The sequence below is a fragment of the Xiphophorus hellerii genome, chromosome 21 (genome assembly GCF_003331165.1).
Source record: "Xiphophorus hellerii strain 12219 chromosome 21, Xiphophorus_hellerii-4.1, whole genome shotgun sequence".
In the NCBI taxonomy this organism is placed as follows: domain Eukaryota; kingdom Metazoa; phylum Chordata; class Actinopteri; order Cyprinodontiformes; family Poeciliidae; genus Xiphophorus; species Xiphophorus hellerii.
The window spans coordinates 17,570,839-17,586,706 of NC_045692.1; the positions used below are offsets into that span (position 1 = coordinate 17,570,839).

At 37.5% G+C, this 15,868-nt stretch overlaps 1 protein-coding gene across 2 annotated transcripts in view; it reads left to right on the top strand.

Annotated features, from left to right (window-relative positions):
• Positions 1–15,868, top strand: part of pou6f2 (POU class 6 homeobox 2) — a 92,070-nt gene that overhangs the window by 9,230 nt on the left and 66,972 nt on the right. For both annotated transcript variants that reach the window (XM_032552255.1, XM_032552254.1), the window contains exon 3: positions 11,126–11,223. In XM_032552255.1, the coding sequence (XP_032408146.1) occupies positions 11,126–11,223 (98 nt within the window). The remainder of the gene's footprint in view (positions 1–11,125; positions 11,224–15,868) is intronic.

Here is a 15,868-nt window from a genome sequence, read left to right on the forward strand (position 1 = left end):
CTGCAGTTGACCAGACACAACTCAGGAAGTGTTTTTTTTAAAAACCGATATACATTTAAATTTGTATTACAAGAATAATATTACACTTTTTATTTTCTCAGAGGTGCACAGTGCTGTGAAAGCAAAGTAATTGTAATGTTGTGAAACACTAAGATAATAATGAAAGCAATTTTCAAGTCATCACTTTTTTTCTTTTTTTTTTACTGTCACTCTCTGTAAGCTTCAGCATATTGCTCAGTAAAATCAGATGTGCGGATCAAGCACAGGGAAACTACATCCAACTAGTCAAGTATATTATGCCGATGCAAAACAAAAAAATCGGCCTTTTAAAACAATCATTCCTTTGGGTTGTGATTTAAATGTTTTTCTGTATGTTTCTTAAAAATATAAATACTACAAAATATTATATTTTGTTACATGATGTAGAGTACAAATATTAAAATATATAAGTCATAAAGTATGAAGAAAAATATATAAATATAAACTATATTCAGTATCAACATGTGAATTAAAATTTGATGATAATAATATGAAGTGTTATATAAATTATGAGTATATTAATATAAAATATTGAAATGTTCAATATAAATACTATATAACAATTAGCACGCAATATGAAATCTAAATGAAGTGTTAAATGTAAAAATATATAATATATATTACAAACGAGTGAAATCTAAATGCAAAAGTTTTATAAATCAACATATAAAATATAAACAAAACAAAAAATTTTGATAACAAATAAGTAATATATTATGAAATTCAGTTATAATATAAACACATAAATATATTTAATTTAAAAAAAAACAAGTCCTCAATATAATACAAAATATAGCAAAATATGTTTATGGAGAACAAGATTACTGATAAAGTTTCAAGAAAAAATATATAGATTTAAACTATACTCAGTATAAATGTGTGAATTAAAATTTGATTATAATAAAAATGAAATGTTATACAAGTCATGAGTATAATATAAAATATTCAAATGTTAAATATATAAATACTATACAAACTAACATATAATAGGAAACTATTATGTTTTATCTGTACGTTAAAGGAAAAGTAACATTTCCTAGACAGAACAGCTTGTTAAAATCAAAGCATTTTTAGATGGTAAAGAACTTAACAGATGATTAAAAATAATTTATGTAAAACTTCTTGAGAGAAAAGTTCAAAACTTCAACAGTTTTGCACTTGAGGTTTGAGAAGTAGTCTCAGCTGTAGTCATATGAGTTGCAGTACTATAGACAGGGAGGAGTTGAATGACACAGAGCGAGATGGAGGCCTTTTTTCATCACTTGGTGGTTGGCAGCAGAATCCTATTTACAGCAAATATCATTTAAGTAATTTAGAGGGAGGAGCAACAGTGAAGCAGGCATCTCCTAAAAGGCTTACAGCTCTCTAAAGCTAGTCTTCATCACAGCGCCCCACCTTCTCTGATGGCTGTAAAAGGATGAGGCTTTATTTGGATTATTATTTACCTCTTTCATCCCTGAGCTAATCAGGTTGACATTGCTTTGGGAACGAGGCGGACGCTCTGTAGCAGATGTGCTCATGTGCAAAGTGTCCGTAGTCCCCTGTGAGGAGGAATACCTAAGCCCTCTTTTCCCATTCTCTTCCTCTATCTTCCCCTCTCCATCATGCCATCCCTCCTTCTTGACCTTTGAATTTGGCATTGCCTCTTCTCACCTACTTACCTCCCTCTGGTCCCTCTTGTGCTTGTGCTGCTTCCAGCTCCACTCCAACATGAAGGGAAGAGACAGGTAAGAGCTGAAGCAGAGTACCCTCCTGTCCGAGAGCCTTTAGGTGTTGACCCATGTCTATGAGGGAGAGTTGGAGTGCTTACATGTAGATTTCCTACTGATCCATCAGAAACTTGCAGGACACTGTTTTCTTTTGCTTTGCATTCAAAATCTTTAACTATCAGAGATGCATATAATTCCTATCATCCTTTTTTCCCTCTCCTGTCCTTCCCCTTCTGTCCTCCTGAGTCTGTCCTCCACTGCTTGAGGCTTAATGATCACCTCAGAAATAGTCACAGAACTGCTGAAGTATAAAATCCTTTCTGTTCAGCATACTCCATGGCACCACCTCCTGTGTAATTCCCTAACTCTGTAATTCCACTTTGAGCCAGAATAATGAATGAGATAGATTTTTCCTCCCCCTGTAATGTCTACGCCCTTGCGCGGTGAAGAATCAGGTTTTAATGTCGAAGGCCGGTGGGAGATCGCTGTGGCCTCCTCTCCCTCTTGGCCCTGCGTTGCACTCTTAATTAAGGAAATGACAGCTCTCCTAGCACCAGCAGTAGCGCTAATGTAGGTAATAGTGTTACGGGCAAACACTCAAAAGTCGGTCTCTGGTGATTTTCTATCCCCAGAATCACTATTGACCTATCCCAAGCAGCCTCTCCACCTCAGCCTCTAAACAGAGTATTACTTAGGTCCACAGGGAGCCATCTGACTAAGAGCACCTGGAGTTATTGGCAGCAGATTATGCTCTGTGTTATTGTTAAGGGCTTTGGTGGGGGTAATGAAACCGAGCTAAATCACAGGTGATTTGGGCTCTCTTGCATTCTACAAGGAGTTAAGTAAATCACTTTAAAGCTTGCACTTCATACTTTCTTCTGCTTGTGTGTAACAGTAGGTTGTGGTTTGCCTGGGAGACATGGTTAGACATGGCTCGTCTTTCTCAGTTCTCTGTAATGCCAAATAATTTTTTTTTTTCCAAATGGTATTAGTAAAATCAATTTTTCAACATTCTGGGACACTAGGTTGTGGTGTATTGATGGAATTACACTTTGTGTGTGGTGTGGTTGTACTCCATCGGAGGGCTTCCTTTACGCTTCAGCAGCTCAATGATACCTGTCAAACATAAACGGTCAGAACCAGAGTTCCCAAAACAGCAGACCGCGATCCAGAGCTGATCCCAATTCACAATTTTACACTTTTATAGTGGTCATCTTTTACTTAATGTTACAGCAAAAATATTGATGCTTTGCAACTATGTCATGTTTTAGCACAGTGACGGATATCTGAAGTGAGGAACGGGAATATTTAACAGTGACTGTGATTGTTTTTTCCAATATAGCCGTAGCTTCTACCTGATCAAGTCGAGATAATTTGTCTGTGGAAGTAACACACCTGGGTGAGGTTCACAGACAACAGTTGTAAATATCTAGCTTAGAAACTGACCCATATTTTCTCCCTCCTGACGTGTTTGTTGACTTGATCAAATTGACTTTGCCTGAATTTACTCTTTCATTGGATGCAACTTAAAATCGTAAAAAAGACCTGTTTTATTCGTACATGGTAGGTTACATGATGATGGGGCATTTTCTCCATGCTTGCGAATGATTAAACATGCACCATCTCCAAAATGCAATATGATACAGCATCTTACTACTCATCCTTACAAATGAAGTACACGATCGTTGATCTTCTTACCTTGTAAAAAATGTTTGGTGCCAGCCCGCAAATGCATCGAGTTCTGCCAGTCCTTACGATTGCTTCAGCTATTTATCGTTGTCTTCTTTCCTCATCAAAAAATATGAAATAAAATGACTAGTTTTGTTTGCATCCTGGCTTGTTTGTGCAGTCTATGCGCAGCCATGTTTGACAATTGCTATTGTGGAATCAACTAAATATCAACAGTTTGACACGCTTTACAGGAGTTAACGCTTTCTGAAGAGCATGACATCATCTGCAAAGGGTCAATAGCGAAAAGATGCAATGTTGAATTCTGCAGTGTTGATATTAACTACAATTAAGCCACATTTTGACCCCAAATTTTTCAACATTATGTTCTCATTTTAACTTAGTTTTTGGAATATTTTATTTTGCCAGCAAAGATGCCAGAAAAATCTGGTTGACATAGCAGTATGAGTCACGTTGAATGGGTTTTTGTGTGAAACAATAGAAGGAATGTTGGGGAAAGCTATATTTTATTCAAACTGTGGGTGCGAGAGACAATAATATGTTGAATAAGGGGGACAGATCCCCTTCACACTCACTTAATTATTGTGATTCCTATGCTTGATGTGAGCTTTAGCATCTCGGTCAGTTAAATCTGTATCATGTGTGGGGATCAGCAGTGGAGAACCACTTTAATATAAAGATTGTGCACAGATGGCCTTTGAAATATAATACTCATGATTGTAAAATGCAAATTTGCCTTTGTTGTGCCGCTGCTCCAGGTGTTCCTCCTGCTTCTCCTGTGGCTGGGATGCAAAACAAGTGATGACAAAGGTGCTCACCTCCAGAGTTATCAAAGAGATGTGCACAGTATTCAAAAGCTTACAAAATTTGAGTACACAGAGTCACCCAAATATTGCTGCTTCATGTAATATTACTCCAAAACTTTATCAGACTCTGGGAGTGCTGTGGCGGCACAGGGATGAAGCACAACCCACATATGGAGGCCTTAGTCCTTGTTGCGGCCGTCACTGGTTCAAGTCCCGGCCTGATGACCTTTGTCGCATGTCTTCCCCCTCTCTCATTTCTCACTTTACTGTCTAGACACTCTCAAATAAAGGCCGCTAGATCCAATAAAACCTTTAAAAAGGATAAAACATTATGAAACTTTTAACACTTTGAAGGGCAGACTCAAGCAAGTGTTGGGTTTTTTACCCACTGCAGAATGCTTTAGGATGGAGAACACCATGACGTCTTAAATTAAGTCATCATGAAAGTTTTGACTTTCCTAAAATTGAAACAGATTTTAAAAAAAGGTATTTTTTCTTCAAAATTTTCTAGAATTTAATTTGCAATCAAAGACTCCACTTTAATATAAGATATAAAACACACACACACACACACACACACACACACACCCACACACTCATCATTCAGTTTATTAGGTACATTTTGCTAGCTGGTTTTTACTTCATTTTGCTTTCTGACCTTCCTTAATTCTTTTTGGCTTTAATTCAACAAGGTATCGGAAGCAATCCATGAGAGATTTTGGGCCATGTCGACTTGATATGATCGCACAGACGCTGCAGATCTGTTAGCTTCACAACCTGGAAGAGAATCTTCCTTTTCACTACTTCTCAAAGGTGTTCTGACTGTTGAAGCCATCAGAATACAGCTTGACTTGATCTGAGCTTTGTAGCATAGTGCTATAAGAAAAAATGGGTGCATTGTGGTCATAAAGAGATGGATGTGGTCAGGAGCCGGGGAACGTGTTTAAATGATCAAGCATTGGTATTATTGGGTCTAAAATGTGTTAAGAAAATATCTCCCAAACGATACCACCATCGCCACCATGACCTAGTAATGCATTTAATTTTTTTTCAAAGTTGATTTGTCTAATTTTGGTGAGTCTATAAAAATTGTAGCTTCAGTTTCTTGTACTTAACAGCTGTGAGTGGCACCTGATTTGGTCTTCTGCTGCTGTAGCCCATCTGCTTCAGGATTTAACATGTATTGTGTTCAGAAACTGCTGCTCACCAGATATTTTCTCTCGTTTTTTGTTGTGTTTATCTGAAATATCTCTAAATCAACAGCACCTTGCACTTTTAATGTTGAAATCATAATTTTATGTGGCCCGTTTTTGCTTTGTGTTAACCTGTAATTATTTCACTCAGCAAACAATTAGTAGTGTAATTAAATTTGATTCTTTAATCCTTTTGAAATTTTAGCATTAGTTTTATGGATTACATTTCAAAAGAGAGAGACAGAAGAGAGAGAGGGGGAAAAAAATGACCGACAGCATCTTAATAGCAAACTCATGCACTCAGCCAGACATTTTCAAAAGGCCCATTATAAAAATGGGGGCCGGCTGTTCAGTGTGAATAGCTCAAATCGTTACCAGGGCTCTCTCTCATACATTTGACAACTTACATAATGCATTTCCACTAAAATAGCTTAAGTGTTAAAGCTTCTTTTATGGGCTAAAATTGATTCATAAATGCACCGAGGCGAAAGCTAACGTGAACACAAAGCTTTCAATAACACCATTTCATACAGACTGTCAATGTACGAGCCGCTGCATTAGTCGAGGTGGCATGCTGATTGCTTTATGAAATCCAGGCTAATTGTTTTGTGCTGCAGTCCTTGGGGCACCCTGCATTAATACAGGCCGAATGAAGTCAAATAAATATAGCTCTTTGCACCCCCCTTTTCATATAAACACACACACACACAGATCGCAGAGGCCTTCTGCCCTACGCTGCATTGAAAGTCACTCTCCAGTGGCCACTTTGGTGATCAATGCAAGCGAATTTATTTGGTGGTGGATATTGGCAATATTTCAGTGACATAAGTCACATCAAATTGGACCCCGTGCTCTGCAATAAATATAATTAGATCCCTTACATAAAGGAGTATTTTCGATGGAAATGTCATGTCGCTGTCAGCGGGAGTTTAGATTGACAGCAAGAGAACGATCGTTTTTGACTAGTCAAGGCCAGAACGTATATTTTTAGGCTAAATGGTCTTCAAATCTTTAATGCAAGCCTTCTATTTAGGAGCACTTGAGGTGTTTAATCAAAACCTGTGCAGGAAGTAAAAGAATAACGTGTTGAATGTTCTGCTTGAATGTGTTTCCCGTTTTTACTATCTTTTGGCCTCTTCTTTCATATCCCCTCACATCAATATGTCCATTCATTCCATTTTATCCACAGTGTGACCTGTGTACAATCACAGATTCAAAGGAATTTCTTTTAAGCAAAGGTTTGATCAAGAAATATGCTTTTAAGCACCTTTTGAGCGCAACGTTAATCTCCATCTAGAAATCCATTAAAGAATCATTCATGCGGTTACTTTTTAAGAAATGAAAAGCTTAACATGCACAAAGATTCTAGTGATAAAAGAGGAATTGAAGACCGACTCCCTGGGTGTTTCTGCAGTCAGCTATTAAAGAAATTACACAAATCCTATGAGGGAATCTGTGCATGAGTATTTATTTATTATCGATTTTTGTCTCCTGTGATAAACATGTTAACGTTACAGATATTTGTGAAGAGATGAAGCCTTCTAAGTTATTGTGAGATGATGTGATGAAAGGCATCAAGCAATCGTTATTTGGTAGGTCTCCCGCTCTGCTTATCAGATAAAATACATTATTAATGAGCAATATCTTAACGAAAGTCATCAGCCTTACTGTTTGGAGCTTATTGATCATTTTATTTTGTCATGTTCTTTTATCATAAGCTGAATTTCCTCATTTGGCTAATTGATTTTGCTATGATGGTAATCTGATAACTCTCCTCCTTTAAAGTCACTCAGTAGGGCTGTTTGGTTTTCTGTTTTTATCACAGTGTGGCGGCTGCATATTTAAGCGATTTTAATATGATCTGAAAGTTGATTTACAGTACAAAAAAAATAAGGGAGGGATAAATAAAATCTTAGAAAACGTAATAAAATCCACTCTCATGGCATTTTAGCTTTTTGGTTTTGGCTTAAATTAATTTATTTTTCAAAGTACAGTAAAATTTCTGTGAAATGGTATTTGCCCCACTACACACTTTTCCTGTTTTTGCTTTTTCTATCACATCTAAATGTGACAGAACAAATTTTAATACTGGCAGAGATAGCCTGAATAAACAAGGACAGTTTGTGAACTATTTTTAACAGAAAAAACTATACGAAGTCGTCTCCGATGCGACATGTCAGATGTTTCGTGTTTTGTATTTCAGATTTTTTCATCATCTCGCCTTTTGATTGGCTACACTTTACATTAAACAGCCTGCATGCTAATTTTTGTGCTCACTTGTCCTCGGTAATACCCCACATGCTGGCAATCCAACACGTTTATTAGAAGCATAGCCAATGTCCTTTCAAGCAGACTAGATCACTCTTAACATACCACACACATCAGGAAAATCAAGATTATCTTTAGAGCCATCCTGATAATCGGAACGTCGGAAGGGGAAAATTGGGTCAAAAATGATCATAATTATCTTGCTGTGTGAACCAGACATAAGTATTGAATCATAAATACTGACCTCAATGGTGTGTGGTGCTATAGATGTTGCTCTGTGTTCTTTTGTGACCTCCAGGATGAGTTGTCGATACGCTCCTGGAGTAATTTAGACCAACGACTCCAAGGAAAGGTCAGCACCCTTCAGGTTTCCTCTCTTTGTGGATAATGGTTTTCAATGTGATTTGGTAGAGTCACAAAGGCTTTGAGACCCTTTCCACACTGATGGATGCCAGTCACTTTGTTTCTCATCCATTTTTTTATTGTCTTAAGATCATCATATTTTATAAATCTGTAGTTAAAATAAACCAATAAATATGGTTGATTGCAGTTATTTTTTATATAACTACAAAAGCAAATATATTTTCGTATTGACCGAGGTTGGTCTGAATAAATAAATGAAAATTGAATTTTGTATTTACTTAGGTTATCTTTGTCTGATTCGATAAACATTTAACTGAAACATTTAAGTGCAACAAAAAAAACATTTTCAAAAAAATGTTTTCTATCTTTTCCTTGATTTAAAGTCTGATATGTTCACATTGATCCTAATTCCAGATACTGAGTGCGCTGGGTGGAGCCATGCAGGCACAAAGTTATCTGTAATGGGTGAAATAATTGGTGAAAAGAGACTGGCTTGTCAAAACAGCAGCAGCGTTGCGAGGCTGATAAGCGGGAGGATGCGGACCTTTATCGAGAAGCAGGGCCATCAAGCCAGAGGTAGAAACCAGCTAGAAAAACCAGGCTTCCCCCTTGGGCTTTCACATCAGCCATCAAATGCGTAAGGTTCATTTGGTAGGTCACATCATTCACCAATTATTTGGATTTTATGCAAAGATGAAATGATTTTAGTTGGCGGAAGGGGGGCTTAAGATGTACCATGTAAATATATTTGACATGCAATAAGATCTTGTCGGCTGGACTCTTGAAAAGAAAGTTTTTTGTGAAGAGCTTGAAACCACTGGATGGCCTGTAAAAAAAGAAAGAAAGAAAAGACACAACGAACATTAATTTACTCTTGTGATTTTCCTTTTACTTGATCCTACAGTTGAAATGTAATAAGATTTTTTTAAATTCACTGCCATCTTTGTGTGGCTTAAAGTTTTTTGGATATTAAATGCATTTATACATGTTTATGTGCCTTTTTTCTGTAAATATGTTTAATTCTGGATAGTAGTCTTGTAGTGTACTGACACACATCAAAGTTTTGCACAATGATCATCTTTTTGCTTTTGGATTAAGACTGTTGTCACTCTTCCTGTGAATATGCTTTACAGCTATAAATGATAGGGATTCAACGGTCGCAAATTACAATCCAAAGAGTGAAAGAATGTTTTTTATAGAGAACCAAAAGTTTTACTTTAAATTATGTTCTTCATTAACCATTATATAACATGTTTTCAAACATCCCACAAAATTGGGGGATGGGGACATTCAATTTTTGATAAAATATCATGGTTATTGTTTATAAAGAAAATAAATTTAAATCTGAATATACAAGTTCAGATTTGTAGGGGAATGCGTTGTATCATTTTCCTGAGTTTTAGGTTTTCCAAAATTCCACTTTTGCAGTTATTTTTCTGAAGTCCACTTTTTTCATTCTAACCAAATTTATTAACCCAAAAATGTGTAATTATAGAGTGAATGGAAAAAATTCAACAAATCAATAGCCAAATAGACCCACCTTCAATGTTATTCAGGTTTCACAAAATGTCATCTTCCTAGAATAATGGGATAAGTATTTTTTTTTTTCCAGAAGTGATTTTTGTGAGAAAATATAAGAGTTCAGCAGAAAATTGAATGATTTTATAAGCATTTTTCTGTCAAATATTATGTGCAAAACAAAGAATTTTATGTTTTTCATGTTTTATAAAAGAAAACTGTCTTTATAGAAATGTTTTAGAGTTGAACTCGACACCAAAATATGTCTCACAAAGAAACTTGGAAACAATAAACCCTTGTGCAACCGGGACTTCTATAATGATTATTTCTATTTAAAAAAAACTGTCTCAGAAATCTTAATTGACGTAAATATGTCAGTGTTTCTGTGTTTAGGTGTTCCTGCAGCCCTCTGTTTGCACTACTAAGGAATATCTGAATTGGCAGACAAAACCTTCAATAAACTCTCTCCCCGCTTCTTCTGATTAAATGCTCAAACGTTCGCAGGCGTGACTTGCTCTTATTTGCTTACTTCTCCATTTTTCTACATATAACTTTTAAGTAGTCCTCACATGTATTCCTGTACTTCCACTCAACTCTGCGCTGGAAAAAATATACTGGAACTTTTTCTCCTAACTCATAAATTTGCTAGCTCTGGGCCTTTGCTAAGTCTTGAGTTTTTTTATTTTTTCAGAGGATGTCCGTGTTTGTTTTACCAGATTGAACCCCGTTCACAAGAAGATGAAATTAGGTCTTATTTTCAGAGTTCCAATGTATTTAACATGAAATCCCTCATCTAGCATAAATCAGTTATCAACCACCAAATTCCCTTACATTGTTATGGAAACACCCCTCCTAAAGCCTGTGTGTCTACAGTACAGTGAGGCATCATGTGACGCTGATATCATGTAGGTAGAAGTTTAAGGGTCAAATCAGCCTCTCAGACCTTTTAGAGCAGCCCACGCTGGATGCACTGCTGAGAGATTATGTGAGATAGAGATTGCTATGATAACCAATCATCTGTGGCCTTTATTTTCCCTGCAGCCATCAGCAAGCTTATTATCATGTCCCTGTCTGCTCAGCTCCACTCTGCCCTCATAGCAAACAGGTCTAATTGTGTCTCATAGCTGCAGGCTCAGAGCAGAGGGGGAGCGGTGGGGGGAGTGGGTTTAGATGAGTGATACTCAGCGATGTAAATGGCTGAATAATATGGCCCCAGCGTTTGTGGTGAAGCTCTATCTCTCTGCGGTAATCTAGGCCATCGGGGACCCGCCAGTATGCATCATCCACCATCAATGAGTCTCTCTGCTGGTTGGTAATTTATTCAGTGCTACAGTGGTTATTGATAAAGCACTTAAATACAAATTCCTCCCCTCCTCACCCCCTTCCCTGCTGCCCGCTCTACTCAGCGCTGTAATATCACAGCTTGCTATGTGCTATGTGTTTATCTGCTTACAAAGTCTGTGTTGATCACAGGTTGAATTTTTATGTACGCTCTAATTTGTGCTTTTTCTGTGCTGCTCTCTCTCTGTCTCCCTTTCAGGAGTTCGTGACGGATCAGTTCAGTCTGACGCCAGCAGCAGTCCGTCTGAGCAGAGTCATCTGGGCCAGTCTCATCCAGGATACCCAATGGGCCCACAGGTGAGCGGGAGAATTTAGACAAGTTAACAGATGAGAATCATCTAAGAATCATTTCATTAAATTGGTGCTGTTAAAGATAAAAATGTGTTTTGGGTTGTTTTTTTTTTGTCATTTTCTTAGTGTTGTAAATAGGGATGAGCTATAGGTACTTAAAATGTTATTGTGATATTTTGTGGTACTATTGTAATGATGATACAAATTATAAAAAACTTTATTCTTTTTTAGTTAACTGCATTTGTGGCAAGTTAAACACAAATAATGTTGTTGCAAAGCGGCGTATTCAGGACGTTACTTGCTTACAGAAAAGAGAGTTATATCACTAAGCTGCACACAGTAACTGCATTTAATTATATTTTTTAATTTACTGTTATTTATTAATGCTCTTGTGAAATGAATAGTGGTGAAAATGGCAAAAATAACATTTCCAATAATCAGTTTTCTTTTTTATTTAACAGTAATTGAAATTTATGGGAACAATGATAAATCAATATTCTTATTATGGTGAGAAATTTTTTCTGAAAAATTATAAACAATATGGTAAATGCCCACCTCTTGTTGTAAATGAAAACCATTTAACTTAAATAAAAAAAATAAAAAATATATATATTTATATATATACATATATATATATGTATATATATATATATATGTATATGTTTTTTTAAATTTATGTTAAAATCAAGAAGCAAGAAGATGCTTCGTCTGAATCCCTTTTATTACATAATCTAATTTTATTAATATGTCTGTACATAGCATGTCAGTTATTATTACAAATTGGGTTTCAGTCACCAGATCATCACATCTGCATAAAGTTAAACCCAAAATTATTCCTATCCCAGTCATATCTAGATTCAAAATTATTTTCATTGGACTGCATGGTGGAGCAGTTGGTAGCTCTGTTAATTTACAGAAAGAAGGTGGTTGGTTTGAATCCCTTCCTCAGGTCTCTTTGCATGGAATTTGCATGTTCTCCCTATGCATGTGCTGCAGGCTCCCTCTGGGTTCTCTGACTTCCTCCCAGAAACCAAAAACATGACTGTTAGTTGGCGTCTCTAAATTGCCCTTAGGTATGAGTTTGTGCTTGGTTAATTGTCGCATGTGCCTCTATGTTGACCGGTGATGGTCCGGGGCGTACATCAATTCGCCCCGGATTACCAATCAGATTCAAGCCAATACTACTATGATTGTATATTGCCAAAAGTATTTGCACAGAGTAATGTTGGATGCCAAAGTCTGGCTCCCAGTCTGCTTTAGTACATTATACAGAGTCTAGATGAGGACTCTTTGAAGGCCAATCAAGTTCATCCATGGCTTATCCATGACTATTCCCCCGAAGTTAGAAACATGAAATTATCCACCATATCCTGGTGTGCTGCAGCATTAAGACTTCCTTTCACTGGACCTGAAGAGACGAGTCCACCTCCTGAAAAACAGACGAACATCGTCATCCCCTCCTATTATGTTTATTGGAACAGGTTAGGACAGGCCAATGGGCTGTACAAAACATGGTCATTACATTGTTTGAACAAAATCATTCTTATTTAATGACATTTTAGTCTGCTGACGTCTTCCTGTTTTGAGCTCCTTACAGGATGAGATGTTTTAGGGCGTCTAGACACTTTAAATCCAAATAACCTGCTGCTGGCCGTGCCCCCTTGCTCACGGTATACCTTTGCACATAAACATGGCTGTAAAAGATACGCAATTATACAATCATACATCTTTGAAAAGCAGAAGTGGAGCCTCCTGCACAACCAACAAGAATGGTTTCAGAATGGTAAGTCAACAGCACAACACTTGTCTTTTCCAGCAGGCATTGCATAGCATCAAAGCCAGCTGACCAAATGTCCTGGAAGTCAGCTGGGGTTGCTAAGAGACAGGGTGAGTTTCGCGGTGCCTGCTGATTTGTGACGTTACATTCAGAACATTTTTAAAACAGCTCATTTTCCAAACAACAAAAAACATGAACTAATTGGGTGTTTGTGTTGTAAGTGCTTGGGTTGTTTTTAGAAGCAATAGCAACCAAAATGGAAGTACAAAGTAGGTCCCTTTTAAGACTTTATAGCAAAGTTAGCTTGATTGCGAACTGCACTTTTTAGAGCCACCTTAAGAGAAAACTTGCAGATTGAATGGGTGAAATTTCTACCAGGTTTCTTTCACGTGTTCTCTTTCCGTTCATGTTGTGTGTGAAACACATAAACACCCTCACTGAATGCTACGGTGTGAACTGTTAAAATATTTAGTCATCATACATCATCTTCAAATGTAATTGAGCTGCGGCGCTAACAAGCTGACAATACAGGCTCTGTCACAACAAGCAGAGAGCAAAGAGCCCGAGCCTGCAGCCTTGTTAATGGCTCAATCAGGCATTGTCCTTTATGATTGGATTTATTGGCCTGGTGCCCTAGCGATGTTTAATGAACATCTATCTCGTTAGTGTTGCTCCATGTCACCAGTCAACACACACTCAAAAAGCATCTCATGTTTTCTTCACACTGTTTAAGAAGCAGATTCTCAAGGCTCTCATATTATGCTCAATGAGAGTCAGTTCTCATCAGGACAGAAAAAAGAGAAAACACAGGAAAACATCAGAGCTTCTCAGTCTAGCCAGGGATTTTTAAATGTTAAGAAATTCCAACTCAAAGAGCTAATTATATCTTTAAGTTTAAAAAAAAAAAGTGCTTAGAGCTCTTTTTTGATTACATGAATTTGGTCAAAGATGCTGCTTTGGATATAGATAAGAAAAAACAGAAGAGGCAGAGCAGCAGAAGCAAGCAGCAGTTACAGTCTGAGCCTCAGCAGGCGGCTCTCAACAGTCACCATCTAATATATTAATGCTGTCAGTACAGTCTGTGAAGCTAACACTTTTCAGAAACAAAAGCGCTCCGCATGCCATACCCAATTCTCCTGCTCCAGGATCAATATGTTGTGATAGATTCTCGCCCCAGAGCCGGATATTGTTCGAACAACCATTATCTGATGGTAGTTTACCCAACATGAATCTACCTTCTTTCTGTTTCCCAATTGCAGTCAGGATGACAAAAGTCTGCTATCTGTGTGATTATGGGCAATTTCTCAGTGCCAGAGCTGGCAAGCAGATGGAGGGGCCTATTCTCCCCTGATGAGCCAAAAGGCAGGGTAGAACATCCCGTCCAGAGTGGGGCTGCTTCCTCTTCCAGAGCTCAACGCTAACCCAGCCTGTGTGTCCGTGTGACCCCTAGGAGACCACTTCTCAACACATAGCTGTCAGGTGTGTCAAGCGCTGTGCAGCCGCTTTCCAGCAACACCTACAGAGAGGACAGCAGAGAGTTTTAAGGCCATAAGCCAGAAGGTGGATTGCTTCTATGTCTGGATAAGTGATCCTTTGGGTTCTTCAGTCAATTAGTAAACTGAGAGACAGAACTTTCTCCATCTTGTTACATTACAACTACAAACGTCATTGTATTTTGTGGAAGTTTTATGGAATAGACAATCACAAAATAGTGCGTATCTATGATAATGCACTACAACATTGGAGATTTGCAGCTCATTTTCCGTTATTGAAAGATCATTTGTGACAAGACATACAGAGAACTCAACAAACCTATGTGAGAAGGCACTCTGTAATGAAGCTAATCAATGGATCCATCCATCGTCTACACCTGCTTATTCTTGCAGGATTGTGGAGGACTGTCTGCGTCAGAGTTCGACTGCCCAATCACAACTCCCCAAACAAACTGGACTTTCTATGCAAAGATCTAGATTTTAATTAAAGCCGACTAAACAGAGCTGATATGAATGCACCCTAAAAGATGTAGTGGAATGGTTTAGCAAAGTCAAGAACCAGATGTTTTCCATCCAGTCAGTTTGAGCTATTCTGTTCAGAAAAATGAGCTAAAATTTCTGTCTCCAAATTCAGAGAACTGATAAGGACATACGGCAAAATACCTGTTGCTATAAAGAATTGACTCCAGACAGCTGAATACAAACAGAAGCCAAAGTTTTCAGATTTTAGTATAAATAAACATATAAATTGATGTTTCTGAATGAAACATAGTAATGTGACTAAGTTTAATGAGTATAAATTGTTTGTATTAGTGAGGGTTCAAATTGAAATAATTCTGTTCTGACTCAATTTGTTCTTGTGTCACATCTTGATGAGTGCATTAGCAGTCGCTTCACCTCGTGATCACCTAAACATCAGAGATTTCTGCTGCGCTTTCTGTTGGCAGCTGCCGGCTTCTCCAAAGCTGTCTGTAATGATAAATAAATCAGCGCTGCATCTCATAATTGTCGAATTGTCTTTTAATGTTATTCCCTTCCATCTGTGGCTGTCTTTACTGTCAAGCTGGCCAATCTCATTTTGTTTGATTCACAGATGAAATGGTTGAGGATCCCCTTTGATTGGGTGCAGCGTCTATTTGAGATTAAATTTAGTCAAAAAAAAAAAGCGAGATTACAAATGTGTCACTCGCCGCCAACAAACGCATCATCTGTTTCTGTCCCTTTGAGGATTCTTTGAGCGCCCGAATTATTAATTCATTTTTTAAAGTTAATGACAAATGCCATTATGTATGCTCTCAGATGCTTCGTATTGTCATTTGTTATGCACTGCTGTTGTATTTCAAAGCAAACGTTGAGGAGGAGGAATACTTTACAGTGTTTG